This window comes from Capsicum annuum, unplaced genomic scaffold (genome assembly GCF_002878395.1).
Source record: "Capsicum annuum cultivar UCD-10X-F1 unplaced genomic scaffold, UCD10Xv1.1 ctg1489, whole genome shotgun sequence".
In the NCBI taxonomy this organism is placed as follows: domain Eukaryota; kingdom Viridiplantae; phylum Streptophyta; class Magnoliopsida; order Solanales; family Solanaceae; genus Capsicum; species Capsicum annuum.
Window position 1 is genome coordinate 1,117,616 of NW_025820303.1, and position 22,377 is coordinate 1,139,992.

The following is a 22,377-nucleotide window of genomic DNA, read 5'->3' on the forward strand; positions in this document are numbered from 1 at the left end:
TCTCATCTTTTCTTTGCTGATGATCTCATCCTCTTTTCTATGACTGATAGAGATAACTGTCATACTATCATGAATACCCTCCAAAGCTTCACTAATCACTCTAGCCAAAAGGTTAGTCTTGCCAAATCCAAAGTAGTTTTCTCTAAAATTTGTGGCCTTGCAACCCAGCAGGATCTCTTCACCATTCTGGCCATTAAATCTAGTTCCAGGTTTGGGAAATACTTGGGATTTTCTATGTTCCATTCCTCTCTTAGGGCTACTGATTTTCACTTTATCCTAGATAATATGAGTAGTAAACTAGTGGGTTGGAAAACCAACTTTCTTATTATGGCTGGCAGAACTACCTTAGCTAAAGCCTCTCTAAGTGGAATGGCTAATTATGTAATGCAGTACAACCTTCTTCCTGGGAGAATCCTTAAGCTTATTGATAGAATTTAGAGGAACTTCATATGGGGGACCACAGATTAAAAGAAAATGCATCTGGTTAAGTGGGACACCATCATTAGGCCTAAGAGAACGGGGGGAGGGGGGTTAGGTATGTAGAAGGCTAGCATAAAGAATGACACCCTCCTTTGTAGCCTTGCTTAGAGTATGTATTCCAATCCTTCATCACTTTGGGATACTGTCCTTATTAATAAATATAGGAGCAGTGCTGTTAATCCCTCTTCCTATGCCTTTAGAATTTTGAAGAATATCTCTAAGAGTTGGAACTTATGTAGAACTGCTATCCAGTGGGGTATTCATAATGGCTCTAAGGTTGATGCTTGAAGGGATAAATGGATACCTAATTGTCCCTCCCTTTGCCAGCTTATCTAGGGGCCTCTGCCAGACCCCTGCGCTCCTATTTCTTTCTCATATTTGGAATAATGGAGTTTGGAGTCTGGATTCCACCCCCTTTAAAACCCCTTGGCTATTAAGAATTCTATTCTACATACCTTTTTTCCTAATCCCAAGCTAAAAGCTGACTCTCCTTTTTGGATCTTGAATGCCAAAGGTTCCTTTTCTTGTTAGAGTGCTTACTCCCACTTAAGTAGAAGAAGTGCCAACCTTGATCCTCCCCACCTCTTCTTGGAATTGGATCTGGCACACTCATATTCCTACCAAGTTCAAATTCTTTCTTTGGCTAATGCATCACAACAACCTTCCTACAAAAGCCACTTTGGTTTATAGGGATATTGATATTAACCCTTTCTGCATAACCTGTAACCACTTTTCTGAGGATATTCCTCACTTTTTTTTCATTGTAACTGTGCCACCTCTCTTTAGACTAATCTCATTAATGGCTACAAGGGTAGCCTCACCATCACTACTGAACACTTTCTCTCCTTTTCATTGGGTGAATACTTGGAAATACCTTCTTCACTCTTCCTTTGATAATTTGATTCCCTAGTCCATCCTTCTCCCCTTTTGCCTTTGGAATATCTGAAGAATAGAAACACGAATCTCTACAATAACCTAAATTGTAATCCCAATTTCAAGAATGCCTACTCTAAAGCTGTGGAGTTCTTCCACTTGAGCACCCCCTTTCCTATCCCTTGTCTGTCCATCTCTGTTGGCTGGACCTCTCCTCCTAGTAATCATTTCAAGCTCAATACTGATGGAGCTTGCCATGGTAATCCTGGAAAGGGTGGTATGAGGGAGTCATTAGAGACTCTAATGGAAATTGGATCTGGGATTTCTTCCAAAATTTCCACCACACTACTAATACTCATATAGAACTTTTGGCTTTACATAAAGGTCTTGCTATTACTTTTGAGCACCACTTTTTCCCTGTCGAAATTGTTGTTAATTCCCAGTTGATTATTCTTATGTTGCAGCAAGGTCACTTATTATATAACCCTATTCTTGATGCTTGCAGATCCTTGATAAGAAGAATGGGAGGTCCGCAGGTTTATCACAGCTATAGAGAGCAAAATCGAGTTGCGGATGCCTTGGCAAAGGAAGGAGTAAAGCAGAACCAGTTTGTAAACTGTATATTTTTGGATGCCCCCCCCCACCCACCCACCCACCCATCGCCAACCTTTTGTAGCCTATGATGTTTGGGAAGATAAGATAGGAACTTGTTATCGTAGGGACGTACCTTCATCTGTAGCACCTACTGGGCTTAACCCATCAGTTTTTGTAATTGAGCCGGACTAAGCTCATGAACTTTGTTTTCTGTTAATCTATGCATCTTTTTCTATATAAATAATAAAATACATTCTAAATTGTAGTCATGATAAAATTTTGATTTATTTAATTATCAAGGACTCCCAAACACAGGAGTTTTCTACAAATAAAAATAGAAAATGGAAGGCTTGTTATTCAATCGTATAACATGACTTATATACTCGAGTCAATCAAGGTGTATATGGATCTATTCAAGTTTTTAATGAAGTTGATTGGAAAAATATGGACTTCTCTACAGAGAATTATAATTTCGATATGATAGTGGGTCGTGCGGGATTCGAACCCAAAACTAGTCGGTGGCAGTGATGTAATTTCGGAGAGGCTCGGCTGGACTCAAGAATCTGACGGAAGTCAGACCCCACTGTGATACCTCGTGCAAGTTATAGTTAACTACAATATCATAAATCATCTCATAAATAATAAGTGAATATAAAAGTAGATGCGGAAAAATTAAAATACTAACATAATTATGCTAAATAAAATAAATAAATAAATAAATAAATAAAAAATTATATGAATAATTGCATGAAATCACAAAAAATAAAAATTAAAGAAATAAAATATAAATAATGCAAAATAAAAGATATATTTTTTAGAAATATTAGAATAATAAAAATAAAAAATTTAAAATAATAAAAGTAAAAGATTAATAATAAAAATAAAATAAAAAAATTGACCAAATACAACAGTCGATATAATTACACTCAATTACGCTACAACCAATTGTCAGTGTAATTTTCAAATATCTTTGTAGTTGAATTGACTAACCAAATTACTTATACTCTCCAACTTCATTTTCTCTAAACTTTCCATTATTAATCCAATACAAAAAGAGCATTGAATAAAGACAAGAACCAGGAAAAAAATTGTGAAACACATTTCCGTAATCCTTTTTTGTCCTATGTTATGTACCTTTGGTCAGTTCCTCTAACCAAAGTGAAAAAAGATTGAAAATTTTTGAATTGTATTTTCAAGAAATAGATTTCTTGAAAATGGGGTTGAAGAATTGAATAATATTGTTCAAATTTAGCTGCTTCTTTTTTTTCACTAAAATTTCTGCAGAAAATAGCATAGTGGAACATTTGTATTGGTAGCCATGTCTTCTTGTAATATTCTTTGTAGTTACCAGCTTTACAGTTCTTGTAATGTAAAACCTCAAATTGGTTCTTCTAGAAAGAGCTGTTTTTCTCAATCTTGGTCAAATAGACCACATGGGTTATCTTATTTTCATAAGAATTTTGAGTTTAGAAGAAGCAATTTTGTTATTGTGAAGGCTTCAGATTCAACAACTAGCAGAAAACAAGTAGAGGTAGCACTATTTTTTTGGTCATAGTTTGGCCTTTTTTTGTTGAATTTTATTCTCTACTGGTTTGAATTTGATTTTCTTAGGTTCTTTTTGAGCTGTAATTGTGTAAAAAGTTTTGATCTTTGACTGAATTTTGTTGTGGGGTTGCCCTTTTTTAGTCATTGTTTTTTTTTTTTTGTGTGTGTGTGTGAATTTATTATCTGCTGGTTTGAATTTGATTTTCTTGTTTTGTTATTGTTCTTTTGGGCTGTAATTGTGTAAAAAGTTTTGAGCTTTGTCTGATTCTTGTTGTGGGGTGGGCGGGTGGGTGGGGGCTATTTTTAGTCATAGTTTGGCTTCTTTTTTTGTGTGTGAGAATTTTATTATCTGCTGGTTTGAATTTTATTTTCTTGTTTCTCTTATCTTTTAGCATAGTTTGGCTTTTTTGTGAATTTTATCCTATGCTGGTCAGAATTTGATTTTCTTTTTTATTGTTCTTTTGAGCTGTAATTGTGAAAAAGTTGAGCTTTGACTGAATTTTGGTGGGGTGGGGGGTGGGGGTGCTTAGATAACATATAACTCTGTCGATTGTCATAATGTGGCTTTTTTTGTGAATCTTATTCCCTGCTGGTAAAGTTGCTGCCATGTGATCTCCGGTCACGGGTTCAAGCCGTGGAAATACTCTCTTGTGGAAATGCAGGGTAAGATTGCATGTATTAGACCCTTGTTGTCTGGCCCTTTCCCTCGGCCAGGGCATAGCAGGAGGTTTAGTGCATGTTGTTCTTTTGAGCTGTGATTGCGTAAAACATTTTGAGTTTTGACTGAATTTTGTTGTGGGGATGCTAAGATAACATATAACTCTATTATTTTGGTCATAGTTTGGCTTTTATATGATTTTATTCTGTACTGGTTTGAATTTGATTTTATTGTATTCTTGTTCGTTTGAGATGCAATTGTGTAAAAAGTTTGAGCTTTGACTGAATTTTGTTGTGGGGGTGATTAGATAACATATAACTCTATTTTTCGTCATGGTTTGGCTTTTTTTGTGAATTTTATTTCTGCTGGTAAAGTTGATGCCATGGGACCGGTCAAGGGTTCCTGTCGTGGAAAAAGCCTCTTGCAGAAATACAGGGTAAGGCTGCATATGACCCTAGTGGTCTGGCCCTTCCCCGGACTCCGCTCATAGCGGGAGCTTTAGTGCAACAGATTGTCATTTTATTGTTCTTTTGAGCTGTAATTGTATAAAAAGTTTTGAGCTTTTGAATTTTTTTTGTGGGGGTTGCTTAGATAACTTATAATCCTGAAGAGAAGTTCAATAAGTTGGCTGATGAAGTGGATAGGGAGGCTGGGCTTACAAGACTAACTCTATTTTCTCCTTGCAAGGTAAGTTAATTAAGTTAAGTTTTTTAAGTATTGAAACTCTTTTGTGAAGCTTATCCTTTTTCTTTCTTTTATTTTGGCAAATCTACTGTCTTTTTGTGCTGCAGATAAATGTTTTCTTGAGAATTACTGGCAAGAGGGACGATGGGTATCATGATTTGGCATCTCTCTTTCATGTAAGTGTTCGACTTCCTCTTTTGTGCTTCAGATTTTTTTGCCTGGCGAGAAATCAGAATATGGCAATGCTTGAAAGAATCCCATTGGAATTAGGCTATATTACTACTCCCCCTGTTTCAATTTGTTTGTCTGGTTTTGACTTGACACGGAGTTTAAGAAAGTAAGTAAAGAAGACTTTTGAATCTTGTGGTCTTAAACTAAAGATATGTAGAATGTACCAAAATGTCTTTTAATCTTGTGATCTTGAACATGCCAGGTGGAAAGTTAGAACTAAAGAGTTGCCAAAAAAAGGAACTATGCATTATTTTTTAAACGAACTAAAAAGTGAAAGTAAAGCAAACAAATTGAAACAGAGGGTGTATATTGCAAGATCTGAAGAATCGCAAGTTCTCATTACTGTGGTATTTACTAATGAAGTTATGGAAGAATGAATTATGAAGTGTATTATAGGTTATGAAATAATTAACCGTTTTGTTCCTCCAGGTAATTAGTCTAGGAGATAAAATAAAGTTCTCTCTGTCACCATCAAAGTCAAAGGATCGTTTATCTACTAACGTTGCTGGAGTTCCACTCGATGAGAGAAATCTGGTAAAGGAAGAAGCTAATACGGTTATCCTCATACTTTTCAATTTGAATGATCTGATTGTTAGATTCTTACTTTTGCCACTCTCTTTGCAGATTATAAAGGCCCTCAATCTTTATAGGAAAAAAACTGGAACAGACAATCACTTTTGGGTAAAATCTTTAAATTGTTAGCAAATTAATCAGTTTGGAATAGCTTTTTGATATATTGCAACAAGTTTGACTTCATTACCTATTTATCTGGCCAGATTCATCTTGATAAGAAGGTGCCTACTGGAGCTGGTCTTGGTGGTGGGAGCAGTAATGCTGCAACAGCTCTGTGGGCAGCAAATCAATTCAGTGGTTGTGTTGCCTCTGAAAAGGATCTCCAAGAGTGGTCTGGTGAAATTGGTTCGGATATTCCTTTCTTCTTCTCTCATGGAGCAGCCTATTGTACGGGTAGGGGTGAGGTATGCTTTTGCCTGGCACTTACTTCCAAATGTCACATACCTTGGCGTTTTGTATGAGATTTGTGGTTTTCCTTGCATCTCTTTGGGTCTCTAGTGCTGTTAATCAGTCTCTGATCAGTTGGGTGGAAAGCTTTAACCATACCCCAAAAGGAGGGGAAGAAAAAGAAGTGGGGTGGAAAGTCATCTGACTCTTACTAGCCTCGATGGTTAGCAAGATTTAAAATTCATTATCATTGACTAAGAAATTTTATGAAATGTGACTACGAACTTGTTTCTTGTACCTCGATTGTTTGTTGGTCCTTGTACCTTGATTATTATATTGTTTTGTTCTTGTTTCTGTTCTGTTACTATTTGTTGTTTTATTGTTATATGTTGTTCTTGTACTTCCGTTACTTCTTGTTTGGTACTGCTTTTGATTTTTTCCCCCTTGAACCGAGGTCTATCAGAAACAAGGTAGGGGTAAGGTTTGGTACACTCTACCTCCCCTCCCCAGACCCCACTTTTTGGGTCTACACTGGGCAATGTTGTTGTGAGTAGCAACTTGGTTCACTTGCAACTTTGGTTGCATCCACACTTTAATGTCGCAAGTTAAATGTATAATATCAAACCCGGCACCTTTTTCAACTCCTTCCTTTCACATGAGAAGTATAATGTCTGATGATTTACAGAAGGAATGTAATTCAGGGAGTAGATGTATTGCATGAAAACTTTAGACAGATCCCATATTTTGCAATTAGCAAGAGATTCTTGTAATTTCTTTTGGAACTCCATCCTTTCACATGACAAGTAGAATTTACACTTAGTAAGAGGGTGTTTGGATTGACTTATTTTTAAGTGCCTTTGGCTTTTAAGCTTTTTTTTTTCTTGGGAAAGAGGGGGGTGGGGGTGGGGGTGGAGGAGGTGTTTGGGAAAGACAAAAAGTGTTTTTAAGCACTTTCTTTTGAGCCTTGTACAAAATTAAGCTAAAAGCTTAAGTTGGTTACTTCCAACTTATGGCTTTTAGCTTATAATCTACTTAAAAAAACCCAATCCAAACACCGCCTAAGCTTGTTTATTATTGATAGGCGAGAGGTACAAGTGTAGTTTATTCAGACAAGTAGGGTCAAATCATCCCGTGCTTCTCAAAATTTAAAAATTTGGCATGCGGAAAGGAGATATCAACTTCTGTTACATAATTACTGTTAATTGTAGTGTGGTAGTGTCTCAATAGGTTGTAGATTTGACAGTTAATGGCCTGAGATTCTGCTTTGGATGGAAAAATTGAAATTTTGCAAAATGATGATGAGGAAAGAAGCCTCAAACTTTTTTGGAATGACGTTCTATCTTCAGCTTTCTTGTCGTGACCTTCCATCATTCCATATTTACATGTGAGTTGAAGCAGTGGTCAATGCATGAGAAATGAATTTTAAATTGCTAGAAGTTATTACTTTTGATCTTGTTGCTTATAAATTCAAATTATGGAAATCTGCATTTGTTTTGTTCAGGTTGTTCAAGATATCCCATCATCCATACCATTTGACATTCCAATGGTTCTCATAAAGCCTCAACAGGCATGCTCTACTGCTGAAGTTTACAAGGTGATACAACATGAATTTAAGGAACAAGTGTAGGATGAAATATACCATTTTTGGTTATCAAAGTCTTAAGAGAAATTTGGTTTGACAGCGTTTTCAGTTGGATCTGTCTAGTAAGGTTGATCCCTTGAGCTTGCTGGAGAAAATCTCAACTACTGGAATATCTCAAGATGTGTGTGTCAATGATTTAGGTACGATATGAAGATTAGGCACCCTAACATTTGTTCAAAACACATGGATAATCTTTTTTGTGTGTGTGGGTGCGCGCATTTCTAAATTCATGTGCATTAAAGTAACTTTCCTAGTGACATTGCTCAAAGAATAGTAAAACTTTCTTAAAGCGGACCATTATTGTAGTTGCTTAGTCCAGTTCAAGCATGTAGGCTGGCTATGCTAATGAATAAATGCAAACGTCAATTCCAATTTCCTTCCACATGCATAGTCTTTGTGCTGATCAGTAATTCAGAAATGCAAATTTGAAGGCGCACTTTCTTCATTCCCCTGGTTTCACTGAGTAAAAGACTAATCTTTCTTTATCTACTAGAGCTTCTCTCCTTATTTGGTGTGTGAAAATGAGAACTTCACTTGATTGATTGCAATCATGCAACGTGAATCTGCAAATTTTACTCTTTATAATGATATATTACTTTCAAACACACTTTTGAAACGTATTTCATATCTTTTTCTAGGATTCCTCTTTTCAGTTGCCAGTTTCAGTTGTATGTTGTGCTGGAGAAGTAAATTGATGATTAGTCTTTACTCTTTAGTGTTTCCATGCCCTCTTCTGTCGCAGCAAGTAATTGTTTCATCTGGCAAGGTAGAATAGATTCAAAAACCAGACTGCTACACATGAAGTAGATTGCTCTTGTGTGACTTGGGAAGTATAATTGGTCGAATGTAGTACTTAAATATGCACCTATCTGGAAATCAGCAGAGTGGATCTTGCAATTTGAAGATCTTTCTTCTCAGGATTACACCATTTGACATTGATAATATTTCTTGCAGAACCTCCTGCCTTTGAAGTTCTTCCGTCTCTTAAAAGGTTAAAACAGCGAGTGATTGCTGCAGGCCGAGGACAATATGATGCAGTCTTCATGTCTGGAAGGTATGCTTTTGCCTTACTCTGGTTTATATTCTTGCTTTCTCTTTTCTAGATTGTCATAGTTCTAACCTGTTTAGCTCGTATATAAAAGCTTTTCAAGTAGATGGGTGAGTCAATGTGGATTAGGCATGTTGGGCAATAGGAGAAACTGAAATTGGTGGTGTTATGGCATCATCAGAGTTGTTGCTTGTATTCATCATTATGGTCCATGAACCAACAAGTACACCAACCATTTCTAGCTCCAATAGAAAGATTAAGCCATGGTTGTAGATTTTATCATCATGGCGAGCACAAGGGGCTTCCATGAGATCCGTATGCTGGATCTTTATTATGAAACTTTTTCAACCACTGAACTCAACAGTTAGGTTGAATGGTTAAAACTTATGAGTGATGTGCGATTGAGTGGAAATGATATTCATTCTTGAAAGTTTGCTCCTTTGCTGTCTCTGACAGGATAGAAAGTAACTACGTCTTGATCCTGCACTTTGTCTTTACTTTGAGACTCTTACTAATTCCAAAATTGAAATGCAGTGGAAGCACAATAGTAGGGGTTGGCTCTCCAGATCCACCACAATTTGTCTATGACGACGAAGAATACAAGGATGTCTTCATGTCAGGTAAATGACAAAAAACACGAGTACATGATTATACAATCTGCTTCTAGTTAGTTTACATTATAGTATTCTAACTCATTCTGATTAACTCTAAAGTAGGATAGGAGAAGGGTAGAGGCACAGCACACATTATCCATCGAGTTCAAACCGTGCTCCAGCATGCCCTTGGGTTTTCTCAGTTATTCACAAAGAGAAAAGATTAGGATAAGCTCTTAAGTAGGATAGGGTGAACTAGGGTGGAATTTAGAGTTTCTGAGTTGATACAATAAGATTAAGAGAAAATGAGAAGAAATGAATAAGACATGGTAGAGGCTGAGGGTGGAGGAGGAGGGTGTTATTTTGGATGGGTTAAGTTAATTAATTAGGTGGGTTAGGTCGGGTTAAAGGCGGTAGTTGCTAATTTAATTGAAATTGGGTATTTTGAGTGAATTTGGAGGTTCCTGTCAATTTGAGGGGTAATTTTGTTGATGGCGGGGGTAAATTTATCCCGGTAGTATAACGAAGAATTGATTAACAAATGGAAGTAGAGGGGTGTTTTTGACCCTTTACCCAAATTATTAAAGGCGGTATGCCATTTGAAAGTTGAAACCAAACAAAACAATAGTTTTTAACTGTTTACATCACCCTACACGATTTCAACCATACTCTGCATATCCTTAGCTAGAGATTCCATTTCTTCCTATTGCCATTTGAGAATCCGAAGAGAGTCCATAGGGTCCGTTTTTCCAACTATGGTTGTTCAGGTTCAAACTCCTTTTTAGTCCAATCTTGATGAAGATCATTTAATGCCCTCAAGGGAATATCATTAAGTGGACTCCCGCAAATTGCGGGAGCTTAAGGCTAACCTTTTTATGTAAAACATATAATGTTCCCCAGGTGGGGTTGAACTCAAACCTTACCCGTACCTTTGTATGGTAGAAAGGTTGTATCCAGTAGACCCTCAGCCAAGATTTCACTGTTTTTGCTACGACCTTACCAAAATTACGCTATAGGAAAGAAGTATTCCGATGAAAGATTCTTGCTTCGGCTTAACAACAACATACCCAGTGTGATGATCCTATATGTGGGGTCTGGGGTGGATGGGATGTACACAAACCTTACCTCTCCCTTTGTGGGGGTAGAGAGGTTGGTACTGATAGATCCTCGGCTCAAGATTTCACTGTTGTTGTTTTGGCTTGTTGATAAGTATTTACCACCCAATTGTTTTTGCAGAAGCTAGTTTCATCACTCGACCAGCCAATGAGTGGTATGTGGAACCTGTTTCGGCTAGCAATATTGGTGATCAGACTGAGTTCTCCACAACTTTTGACGAGTCTTAGGCTCAGAAGAGCCTGTAAATTGAAGCAATAGCATAATTTTTTGCAAGTTGTAGATGTAATGCCAATAATTCCTATAGTCTCACCCATCCACTTTCGATGCGCTATTGAAGAAGCAAAAAAAATTGAGTCTCTATATGCTTGCTAGATGGTTCGTAGAAGTGGCAAATGGGCGGGTAGGTCAAATCGATAAACATATTCTGATCCTACTTGTTCAAAGCTTACTTGGCTGAAATGATTTGATTCAAGATTGGTTAAACTATGAGGTTATAGGTCAACTCGCCCAACATGAATCAACTTTCCCTCCTTTTTATTTTGTTTTTTGAAAAGAAAATGTGAAATGCAGCATCGCTTTTCTAAGTGTATTTAGATCTTATCATAAATTTATGACAATTATATAGAAAACCTTATTATTATTATTACTTATATTGTTGACGTTTTTATTTTTTATTTGGTATGATAATGAAATGAGTTAATCTTAAATGGAGAAACAATGCCAATGAGAATTCATATGCACCCAATCGTTGTTGGTAGCTGTGAACGGCAGTCGACATGTAAATGAGATTTACTTAAAATAACTCACTTTTATTACAAATAATTTATCTTTTGGAGTATAATTAATTAATCATTCCGTAAAGTAGCAATTAAAATTGACATTCATAATAAATATTATTGAAGTGGTATTACTTCTAAAAAAAGATATACACGTACACTATTTTTGTATATGAATCGTATCAACGCAAAGCCAGATGCAGTTTAACACCCCATAGCCTGTCGCCAAGCTTGATAAAAAATGATCAACAATTTTCTTATAACCTAAGCTTTTGTGAGCAGAGTTAATCTATGAGCTAGAGGTTGCATGTGTTCCATGGAATAGAAGTGTTAAGTAAGGCCTCGTGCACAACCAAATCCAATAGTTCATCAATCTATCTCTTTATTAAATTATTCCGCAATGCTAATACTGGTACAGTAATCACAGTAGTAATTTCTGACTAAGGATGTTCAACTGATTGTCCTTTGCCTAGCTCTATCTAAGCTACGGTAAAAGTTAAAAAGAAAATGTATACAAGTAACACGCGACACATTCAAAATATACAGAGTGCATCTAAAGAAACATGTAATAGTCAATGGGAATGAACATTATCCACTTGTATCATAAGAAAGTTGCTGGCATGAAGAGAAAGATAGTTGGCAAGATTTATATGTCTCCGTTTGCTGTTCATCAATTCAAGAAATCCATAAAGATGACTAGAAAACAATTACGGCACTGCCAAATCAACTATCACAATATGCTGCTACAATCACAACAGGAAAGGCCTTTAGTTATACTATGAGTTATTTATTATTCCCCACCCTATGCATCATGCTCGTGGACAATGCGAAGGTGGAAGAGTAAACATTTCATATAGCCAAATAAAAACTGAGAATGCTACCGTGATAGCATTCTGTAGTTTGCTGACAGAATGTCTGAAACCTGCAATGTGAAGAGAAGAACCAAACAAGTACATCTACGTGATTCTTGTCACCATAAAGAATACAAAAATTTAGATCCATCCAGCTCAAACTATGGTAGATCCATCCAACACGGAAGTTCATTCAGAAAGAAAATGTTGGAGTATGCAACACCGAGGCAATTAAACAGTCTTGACACAGAATGGTATGTCTGGTTGGGACATGAATGCCATTATAACTATTTTTATGCTAGCCCCTAACCTGCCACCTACACCCACAAAAAAGGAATGGCAACTGCTTATGCTTCTCAGATATATTAGGAACAGAAAAGCAGTAATAGAACTATCCTCCCGAGGATCAACATTGTACGAATATGGAACATTGTAAAGTTATAGTTTCCTACAATTTAGAGCCGTGATAAGTTACGAACTTACTTCACGATATTCAAATACTAACAAGCTAAATATGTTAGCTTTATTTTCACATACATAAGAGGCATACATCATTTGGCACTTGCTAAGCAACATCCCCAATAAGCTTGAAGTCTTCAACTTGCTTGAAGTTCTGCCATGGCTTCACCCAGACCTTGGCTTCGTATGCTTTCTTCTTATCACCTTCAGTCGCCTCCAGTGTTATATAGTACATGGTTCCAGCAACCACTTGTTCCTTCACATTGACAACCTTTCCGAACTCCAAAAGAGCATTCTGACATGCATTATTGTTCAAAAAGCAAGAACAGTGGACCATGAGTGCTGAAGCAAATCTAAGTCATAACGGAATGCAAAGAAGATAAAAGGCTGTCCATTATACACGCTTAATCAGATAGACACACGCTATCAAACTGTCACATTTCAGGCTTACTAAATTTGTCAAAAACATAAATCCTTGACTCGAGAAAGACAAAAATATTTGTTTCGTTATTTCTGTTTGGACGAATGCAGTTCTTCTCCCCTCTCGAGTCTCAAAAGAGCACCTATCTAAACTACCACATCCTAACGAAAAGCGCCCATTTCAAGGGCGTAAACTAAATAAGAAGTTGAAACAGTTGCACAAGCTTATCTCGATTAGTTTATCAACTTATAAACTACTCTTGTCCCATACTATAAAAAACAATTCAACATTTAAGGTTCAAATAGATAAAAGTCTCATTCAAATCTTCTTGGCTCAAAGGTTTAGATCATTAGAGTTATTCTTTTCCTTTTGTTAGGTAATAAGTAAAGTTTTAAGACCACAACAACAAAAAATCTAGTGAAAATCCCACAAGAGGGATCCGGAGGATGAAGTGTACGCAAACCCTAACCCCACCTTGTGGAGGTAGAGAAGTTAAATTAGCTCCCAAAAATACAGACAGTGCCACATAATTAGGAATCCAGTGATTTATCCTTGAATTGTATCCAGTAAGTAGTAACTTTGTTAACCTCAACTCATAGCTTAGTAGCTTTAAACAGTTCAAAAACAAGTTTTATATATTATCACAATTCAGCTTGTACCTGAGTTTATATCTGGGATTGTGGGAACTTCAAAAGGCCATTTGGTTTGAAGCTGGGATATAATTCCTGGGATTATAACCAGAAGTATAACCTGGATAACTTATCCCATATAGTCCTGATTTTAAAACTGATTTTAGCTAATCAACTAACAGTGGATAAATTTAATCCCAAATTCTAAATCAAGATAACTCATTCAACCCCTCCAACCAAACAATCCCTAAGTGGTTGTTTGGTACGAAGTGGTATAAGGATAATAATCTAGGGATAAAACTTAGGATTAGCTTTATCTCATGATTGCTTTGAAGTATTAGCTAATTCCAGGACTTTTTTATTTCACCACTTGTACTAAACTGGTGGGATTACTATCCCATATAGAAGGTGAAATAATCCCATGGAATGTCTTTGCTTATCTCATCATGCACGCCAAACAACCCCAGAGGATTTCCTTCCTATTCAAGAGAGATGTCACTTTCCATCATTTTCAAAACATATTATATACTAATGTACAATTTACACGTGTATTTTTTTTAGATAGATCAAGCAGTGGCTAATGATGCCCCTTTTGAGTTCACCTATTCTGAAACTAACAGAACTGTGGATTGGTTAATAGCTTGAATGATCTTTTGTATTTAATATTATTTCCACAATATATTCGGGTATGCAGAATCTGTATAGCAGAACAACAACTTCAACTAGTTCAAGTTTATAAACAAGAACACAATGAAGTATATCAAATACCCTCAACACAAGATCAAAATGACCTTTTCAAGAGGTGTATTTTATTTTTCAGAAAAATAGATGAAACAAAAATGAATAAGGCCAAGTCGTCCGAATTCACAGAGTTTCCTTAAGGAAATAATTCCTCTCACTGTACCCGAGGTTGTGAAATTTTTCCTCCCAGGATAAAATGACCTTCAATTCGACTATAGCTGTACCTCAAATAGTCGGATTCTTCGAACGCACTTAATAGTTTGATTGATCACAAAGAGTATTTTGAAGACAAGAAGAGTTGTGTAATCTGAAAATTTCTATCTCAAAACCTGTGGATTAAACCAGGTTTATATAGCCACAAGATGCCTCTTCAGAAAGGTGGCATTGGTTCAATTTAAAGGTGTGTGACTTTTCTAAAAATGCATGTCTGTTTACTTAAAACAGTGCATCATTTTGCTGAAACAATACATACCAGTTCGTGTGAAACATTGTGTCATTTCATCGAAACATTGCATCAGTTTGCTGAAACAGTGCATCAGTTCACTGGAATGGTGCATCTATTCACTGGAACAGTGCATCTACTCACTGGAACAGTGCATCTGTTCATCAGAACAGTGCATCTGTTTGCAGAAACAATGCATCAGTTCAGTTTCAGCACTGCACTGTTTCAAAAAATTGCATGCATGTATAAATGGAGAATCAAAAAACATTGCTGCGTTTTACTATTTTGTAAATTCGGTTCATCAAATAAAATTTGTCCAAAAAGATAGATCTTATCAATTGATCATTTGCCAAATCCGAATCCGAGTCGAGCGACGACGACGGCACAAGGCATTTCTATTTTTTTGCCACACTTATCATGTGGAGTAAGTGTTCATTAATATAAACACTACAAAGTTTCCTTCTCCCACCAATGTGGGAGAATTAGTGGACTTTCCAATTTGGGAGTATACCTTCTAAATTGGTATCTCCTTTCTTCCTCCATTTTTTCCATTCACACTTTATTCATACACTATGAACCCAACATTTAACAATTCCATTTTTTAAAACATGACAATAGTATACTTTTTCGAACACGATTAAATCCACGGAATATCTTGCCCCTTCCCCAGCAACCAACAAGTAACAGGTAACCCTGTCCGGCAAAGATTACTATAGATGAAAATATAAATCTCCAAATATTTTTATCTCTGCTGGAATTTTAACCCAAAACCCCATGATTCTCAACCCATCTCATTAACCACTAGGCTACACCCACATAGAAATTGGAGTTACAAACTTAATAAAATGGACAAAGGTGAAAAAATATCAAAAGCATGCTCAACTCATCATCATCAAATCATGATGTATTTATTTCAATTAAGGAAAAAGGAATCTATCAGATTAAATGATATTTTGATACATTTAACAACAACAACAACAATAAACCCAGTGTATTCCCACAAAGTGAGTTTTGGGAGGATAAGATGTACGCACTCCATACCGCTATCTCCGAAGAAGTAAAGAGGCTGTTTTTGATAGATCCCGGCTCAAGATAAAGAATACTAAACAAGGGATGGATGACATAACACAAATAAGGAATAAGGAGTAAAAAATGATAAAACAGGAATTGAAGCAATAGGAATTAGGCAATACGAAATAAAAAAAATAAGAACTAAGAAATAAAGAATAGGACACCCATGTAGTAAAACATACACTCACAAATCAAAGATACTTATGTACACAGTCCTAGGATTGCTAACTCGACTACTTACTATCTCTCCCACACACTCACACTAGCCTTCTATCCTTACCGGCAACCTCCACTTGGAAAATTATGAAATATGGTCAACTCAATTGGTCAACTCATCATCATCAAATCTTGATGTATTTATTTTGAATTAAGGAAAAAGAACCTGTTTCTTATTGTGTTCATCAACCGCAAAACGAGCAAGATCATTGACCTCAAGGCTGTTTTCGGATCCACCAGCCTCACGAATTCCTCCACAAGTTGCCATTCTTCAAGAATTTTTTTGTGTGTTTGTAAATGGATTTTGACAAATATTAAAGGAAACGGGAGAATTTATGCTAAATTTATAGGGGTAGACTAATTTTAATATATTATCTTTTAAAATATAATAGTCCTCCGTTTAAAAAAGAATGATATACTTTTTTTTTAATTCATTTAAAAAAAATTAACCCTTTTTTTTCATTAATACTTTAGTTTTAACTTTCTAAATGCCATGATTAGGACCATAATTAAAGAATATTTTGATACATTTGACACAATTTTAATTTAAGGCCACAAAATTTAAAAATCTTCTTTATTTTTTTAAATTTTGTGCCAAGTCAAAATAATTCAGGAGGGAGTAAATTTTAATACCTTGAGATTTGCATATGATAGAAAAATATTTAATACTCCATCCATTAGCTTTTACTTATCACATTTTAATTTGATATATCTATTAAAAAATAATTAATAATATAGTTATTTTAGTGAAGTATCTTTATTAAATAATATTTCATTGTGTTTTGAAATTAATTTGAAAAAAAATAATTAATGTTAAGAGTAAAATAGAAAAAAAAGTTGTCTTTTTTTTATAAGTAAAAAAATAAAATAAAAGTAGAAATACAATTAGAAAATTAGTGACGAATAAAAGAGAATGAAGTAAGTAACAAAGATAAAATAAATAGAAATAAATAAATAATTTATTAATTTTCAAATTGAATAAGTATTGTTAAATTTTTATTTTTAATGTTGTGCATAAGTAATATTGGACGGAGGAGTGCGTTTAATTTTAAAATGTTTTACTTTCTCTATTTTTAAATAATTGACTTTGTTGACTCGACACTCTCTTTAAAAAATATTTATTAGAGATTTATTTTATTAAATTAATCTTAAAAATATAAATTTAAATATTTATACTTTATTCAGTCATTTAATGATAAAAATAATATTAAAAAATATAATAATACTTTTTAAATTTCATCATAAAAAATAAATTAAAATAAATAGTTTTGAAAATAGGATCCAACTATTTTGAAATGGTCAAATTCAATGGGGCGCGGAAGAATCATCAGTCACAATCAACGAAAGAATCTAATGGTGCGCGTTTTATTAAAGTTAGCACTCAATAATACTCCATATTGTGTTTGGTTAATGCATTTTTTTTAAAGATTAATTGAAGGTTAAACATACCGACAAACACTTTAACTTAATATTATTTTGCACTTTAACACATTAAGTAAATGATATTTATTTTAAACATCTAAATTAATGTTGAAATGTCTCATCTTGATATTTTTTGAAAATTAGCAACACAAAGTGATATTTAAAAAAATAATTACAAGTAGCATTTTCATTTTTATTTTTAAAAATATTTTAACACAATCCCCCCTCCCCCCCTCTTCCCTTCTAGATCTTCTTTTTCAACCAACCTTTTTTTTCCCGCTGGCTAGCAATTTATCTTAAAGCTTTAATAGTTATATTAATTTTTTTTCACTTATTAGCGACTATTTTTCACTGAAAGGAAAGGAGATTATTTATCTTTCCACTGAATCGCAAAAATGATTTCAATTCACCCTCACTTTTCTAGTTTTTTCTTTTAGATTTCATTTAATTTTGATTCTTTCTATTTGTTGCATGTTTAGTTTTTTTTTTTTTTGCAGTTTTAAATTATGTATTTATCTTTTCAGAATTGATATTGGATCAAATTAAAGATGGTGAAATCAATGATGACATCATGATTTTGGTGCTGAACATTAAAATTGGATGGTGGTAAGTTTGACGGTGATATTGAATGTAAATATGGTGCGCAAAAACTTTGAAGGTGAATATTAATCATCGAATTTTGTTGAATGTTGGAAAATAGAGGTGTTGAAGCTTTTGAGGTTGGTTTAAAGGTGATGAGACAGAGGAGAGGAGGACGAAGAAAAATGTAATCGCTAACATGTGTTTTGATAGTAGAATATGCGGCGAGGTTCGCCGGCCAAATTCATTGATTGCTAATGGAAGGACGTTAAGAGTGTTAATTTGTGTTTTTTGAAGGTTCAAAAATAGTGATAAAAAATGAAGGGAGAAGACTTGCGGTGGTGTTCTTTTAATGATGTGAATAGGGGTTTATTGGTGAAAATGAAAATTGTTTAGTGAGTAATATTAATGAAGAAAAATATAATAAAGAAAAAATAGCGTGTTAATGGTGGTGGAGGAGCATTAAGTGAAAAGATGAAAGATGGAGTGGGTGGACAAAGAAAAAGGGAAGGAGGAAAAATAAAAAAATTTAAAAAGAATTTTTACGCGCCTAAAATAAGTGTAGCACACGCAAGACGCTATGTCAACAAAAGGTATAAAATGAGACCTTACAACACTAGTTTGGGTAATAAAAGTTTGTGTCAAATTTTGAAGTCTGGTGATGTGTTACGGGTGAATCTCAAAAATAGACTCAAATTGGGGTGACTTTCAAATTTTAGCCTCAAATAAAAAAGCTTCTCTAAAATAATTTTTACCTATTAACTAATATTTTTTGCGACAAAATTGCCCATGATCAATGGAGTAAATTACATAAATAATCCTCATAACGGATAACAACTCCATATTTAAATATTTCAACTTTTTTTTTTTTATTATTTTTTTAATTTTACTTTGATTTTTATTTTTCTTTTCTCTTTTTATTTTTATTTTTCTCAACCCTTACTTTTTTTCTTTTTTCCTCTCTATTTTTTTTTTCTTTTTTATTTTTTCTTTCCTTTTTTTTGTTCTTTTTAATTTTTTTCAACCCTTACTTTTTTTCTTTACACCTTTCAACGTCTACTTTTATAAAATAAATTTTTTTTCTTTGATTTTTTCTTTTTAAATTTTTCTCGACCTTTATTTTTATTTAATTTTTTTTATCAACCTTTATTTTATTTTTTTCTATTCTCTCTTAACTTCTACATTTTCTTTGATTTTTGTTTTTTGATATTTTTCTTCTTTTTTCGTAATTTTTATTATTTTTGTTCTTTTCTTCTATTTTTTCCATTCAAGTTGCATCTCATGAGCAAGAGTTGACACTATCACATTATAAAGGCAAGACTTACGACTTTCGAATAATAAGCTACGTTTCATGGGTAAGAGTTGACACTATTACATTGTGGAGGAAAGACTTATGACTTTCAAACAACAAGTTATATTTCATGGGCAAGAGTCGACACTACCACATTGTATTTTGATTTATGAGATATTTTATAACTCTTACTTTAGAGGAAAGACTTAGCTCCAGGACTTTCAAACAATAGATTATATCCCACGGGCAAGAGTTGACTCTACCATGTTATATTTTCATTTATGAGATGTTCTACAACTATTGTCTTAGTGGCAAGACTTAGCTCAAGCAATTTCAAACTACAAATTATGCCCACGGGCAAAAGTTGACACTACGACGTTATGTCTTTCATTTATGAGATGTTCTACAACTATTGTCTTAGAGACAAGACTTAGCTCACGGACTTTCAAATAATAAATTATGCCCCAAGGGCAAGAGTTGACTCTACCATGTTATATTTTCATTTATGAGATGTTCTACAACTATTGTCTTAGAGACAAGACTTAGCTCACGGACTTTCAAATAATAAATTATGCCCCAAGGGCAAGAGTTGACTCTACCACGTTATGTTTTCATTTATGAGATATTCTACAACTATTGCCTTAGAGGCTAAACTTAGCTCAAGCAATTTCAAACTACAAATTATGCCCACGGGCAAAAGTTGACACTACGACGTTATGTCTTTCATTTATGAGATTTTCTAAAATTCTTGCCTTAAAGGCAAGACTTAGCTCAAAGACTTTCAAACTACAAATTATACCTCATGGGCAAGAGTTGACACTACCACGTTATGTCTTTATTTATGGGATGTTCTACAACTCTTACCTTCGAGGCAAGACTTAACTCAAGGACTTTCAAATAATAAATTATGCCCCACGGGCAAGAGTTGACACTACCACATTATGCCTTTATTTATGAGATATTCTACAACTCTCGCCTTAGAGACACGACTTATCTCAAGAATTTTCAAAGAACTTCGTAACAATAATTCATGCCCTTAAATTTGCTTTGATGTTAAACAACAATCTAGAGAAGAGTGTGCATTTTCGCATCAACACCCCGGATTTGAACCTTGGTAGGTGCAACAGTATTTTTTTTTTTTTAAACAGTTCTTTGCCCAAGGAAAATATGAACACCCTTAACCAAAAGTCTGGCTCCGCTACTGAGGAGGGTAAAATGGTACTTGTACTATACTTAAAAAGTAAGGAAAATTATTTTTTTAAAATATTTTTTATTGGACTTAAATATCTAAAGTCACTCATAATTGAGTCTATGACATGCAATTTCCTGGCCTAAATTAAACAAACTCCCAAACATCAGGTTCAGTAATATACAAAGTTTTATATTATTTTAAAATTACATAAAATCTTGTAAATTGGAAATTACTCTTGATGCTATTTAACACAGGTGACAAACACAGACAACTCCATCATTGCCATCTACAATCACGTGATTTCACCTTTCAAAAGTTTTTCTCCACAATTTCAATAAACTCTCTCCACAATCGTATTTTCATTACTTTGTCATCAACATCAAACAACTGCCACATCGTTGAAGTTGAGATCTGTTCAAGTTAACTTTAATATCATTCAAACTTTTAAATTTATATTGTTTCTTGGTTTATATAAACACAAGTTGTTGTCATTTTTACCACCTTCATTAAAATTAGGCATTATCCCATTAGAAATCAATGTAAATTCTTCGATGAACAAAGTAATTGGGTTTGTTCTGGATGTTTTTTTATCATACTTCGATCGAAATATTAGAGTGGCCCTGATAGTCGTACAAGAGTCGCAGATCCAGACATACAAAGGATGGAAAAGAACGAAGCAAAGGAGATAAATGAAGACCCAATTAATCATATAACAGACTCATGTTTACCACCATTTGATACATAAGGTCAGATTTTATTTCTTTTGTTACATTTTTATTTTCTATTTAATACATATTGTGCTTGTATTAGAGCTATTTTTTTTCGATACATTTTGATGATATAGAAAGGATATAGTGAGTTGATACATTTTAGTTGTGAAACTATGTTATATTTCTTTCATTCATGATATCATTTTTTGATACATTCATTGTCATTCGATACATTTTCAATTGATACATATGAAATTTAGTTAATTCTGTGATACATTTTATATGTGCACCTATTGGTACATTATTGCCGGTGAGAAACAATATGTGTAATACTAATAAAATTTTGTTGATGCATTTTATATATGTATCAGTTTTTTTATATTTACTGCTTATCAAACATTTATTTCATACCGACCAGAAAACACTAAATCCACCACCCAACACAATTTCAGTGAAATCAGAATCATTTATTCTTCTGACGAAATTAAAATCGCCGAACAACCATAATTCCAATGAAATTTGAATCGTCAATATTGTTGTTCTTTTAAATTTAAATATTAGAAAGTTAAAACTCAAGGGAAAAAGAAGAAAAGATTAATAGAGAGGGAATAAATTAAGTCAAATTGTAAATTCCAAACTGTAGAAATCGTTTGTCATCTAGTTTATTGAATCGAAAAAATCAACCGCAGGAATTTCCCATTTTAAGTGTTGAAAAAAAATAAAAATTGAAGGTAGCGGCGGCAATAAGTTGCTGGCCGGAAATTAAAATTGAGAGAGTATTTTGTTGATTGTTAATAATGTTAGTTGGGGGAGAAGGTCTAATAAAGGAGCTCAAATCGTTTTAACATGATACTCCTCTAAATAAATGTGATTTATGTTATTTCTTTATTTGAGTTATTGATTATTTGAAAATGTATCCAAACAAATATGTATCACTATTAAAAATATCTATATAAAAACCCCATTTATGAAATTTTATGTAATTAGGAAAAGTTGTGGTAAGATTTGCAATTGACTCCTTATATTATGAGATTTCTGTAAGTTACTTTTTTTTTTTTTAATCTCGATTATCTTGTTACTTTCTATGCTTTAATTTATTTGTATGGTATTAACTTAGACACAAAATATAAGAAAATAAAATAAATTCAGGCGC

General features: G+C 34.0%; 2 protein-coding genes across 2 annotated transcripts; one reads left to right on the top strand and one right to left on the bottom strand.

Moving 5' to 3' along the window:
* The first annotated feature begins 2,899 nt into the window (after positions 1-2,899).
* On the top strand, positions 2,900-11,070 carry LOC124890251 (4-diphosphocytidyl-2-C-methyl-D-erythritol kinase, chloroplastic/chromoplastic-like). The gene is made up of 11 exons (XM_047402086.1): positions 2,900-3,478; positions 4,742-4,837; positions 4,942-5,010; positions 5,495-5,599; positions 5,690-5,746; positions 5,842-6,042; positions 7,527-7,619; positions 7,708-7,807; positions 8,622-8,721; positions 9,250-9,335; positions 10,545-11,070. The coding sequence occupies exons 1-11, from the start codon at positions 3,266-3,268 to the stop codon at positions 10,649-10,651; spliced, it is 1,227 nt and encodes a 408-aa protein (XP_047258042.1). The 5' UTR covers positions 2,900-3,265; the 3' UTR covers positions 10,652-11,070.
* Positions 11,071-12,434: 1,364 nt separating this feature from the next.
* LOC124890252 (cysteine proteinase inhibitor A-like) lies at positions 12,435-16,455 on the bottom strand. The gene is made up of 2 exons (XM_047402087.1): positions 16,197-16,455; positions 12,435-12,805 (listed from the first exon to the last, which is right to left on the bottom strand). The coding sequence occupies exons 1-2, from the start codon at positions 16,296-16,298 to the stop codon at positions 12,617-12,619; spliced, it is 291 nt and encodes a 96-aa protein (XP_047258043.1). The 5' UTR covers positions 16,299-16,455; the 3' UTR covers positions 12,435-12,616.
* Between the last annotated feature and the right edge of the window lie 5,922 nt (positions 16,456-22,377).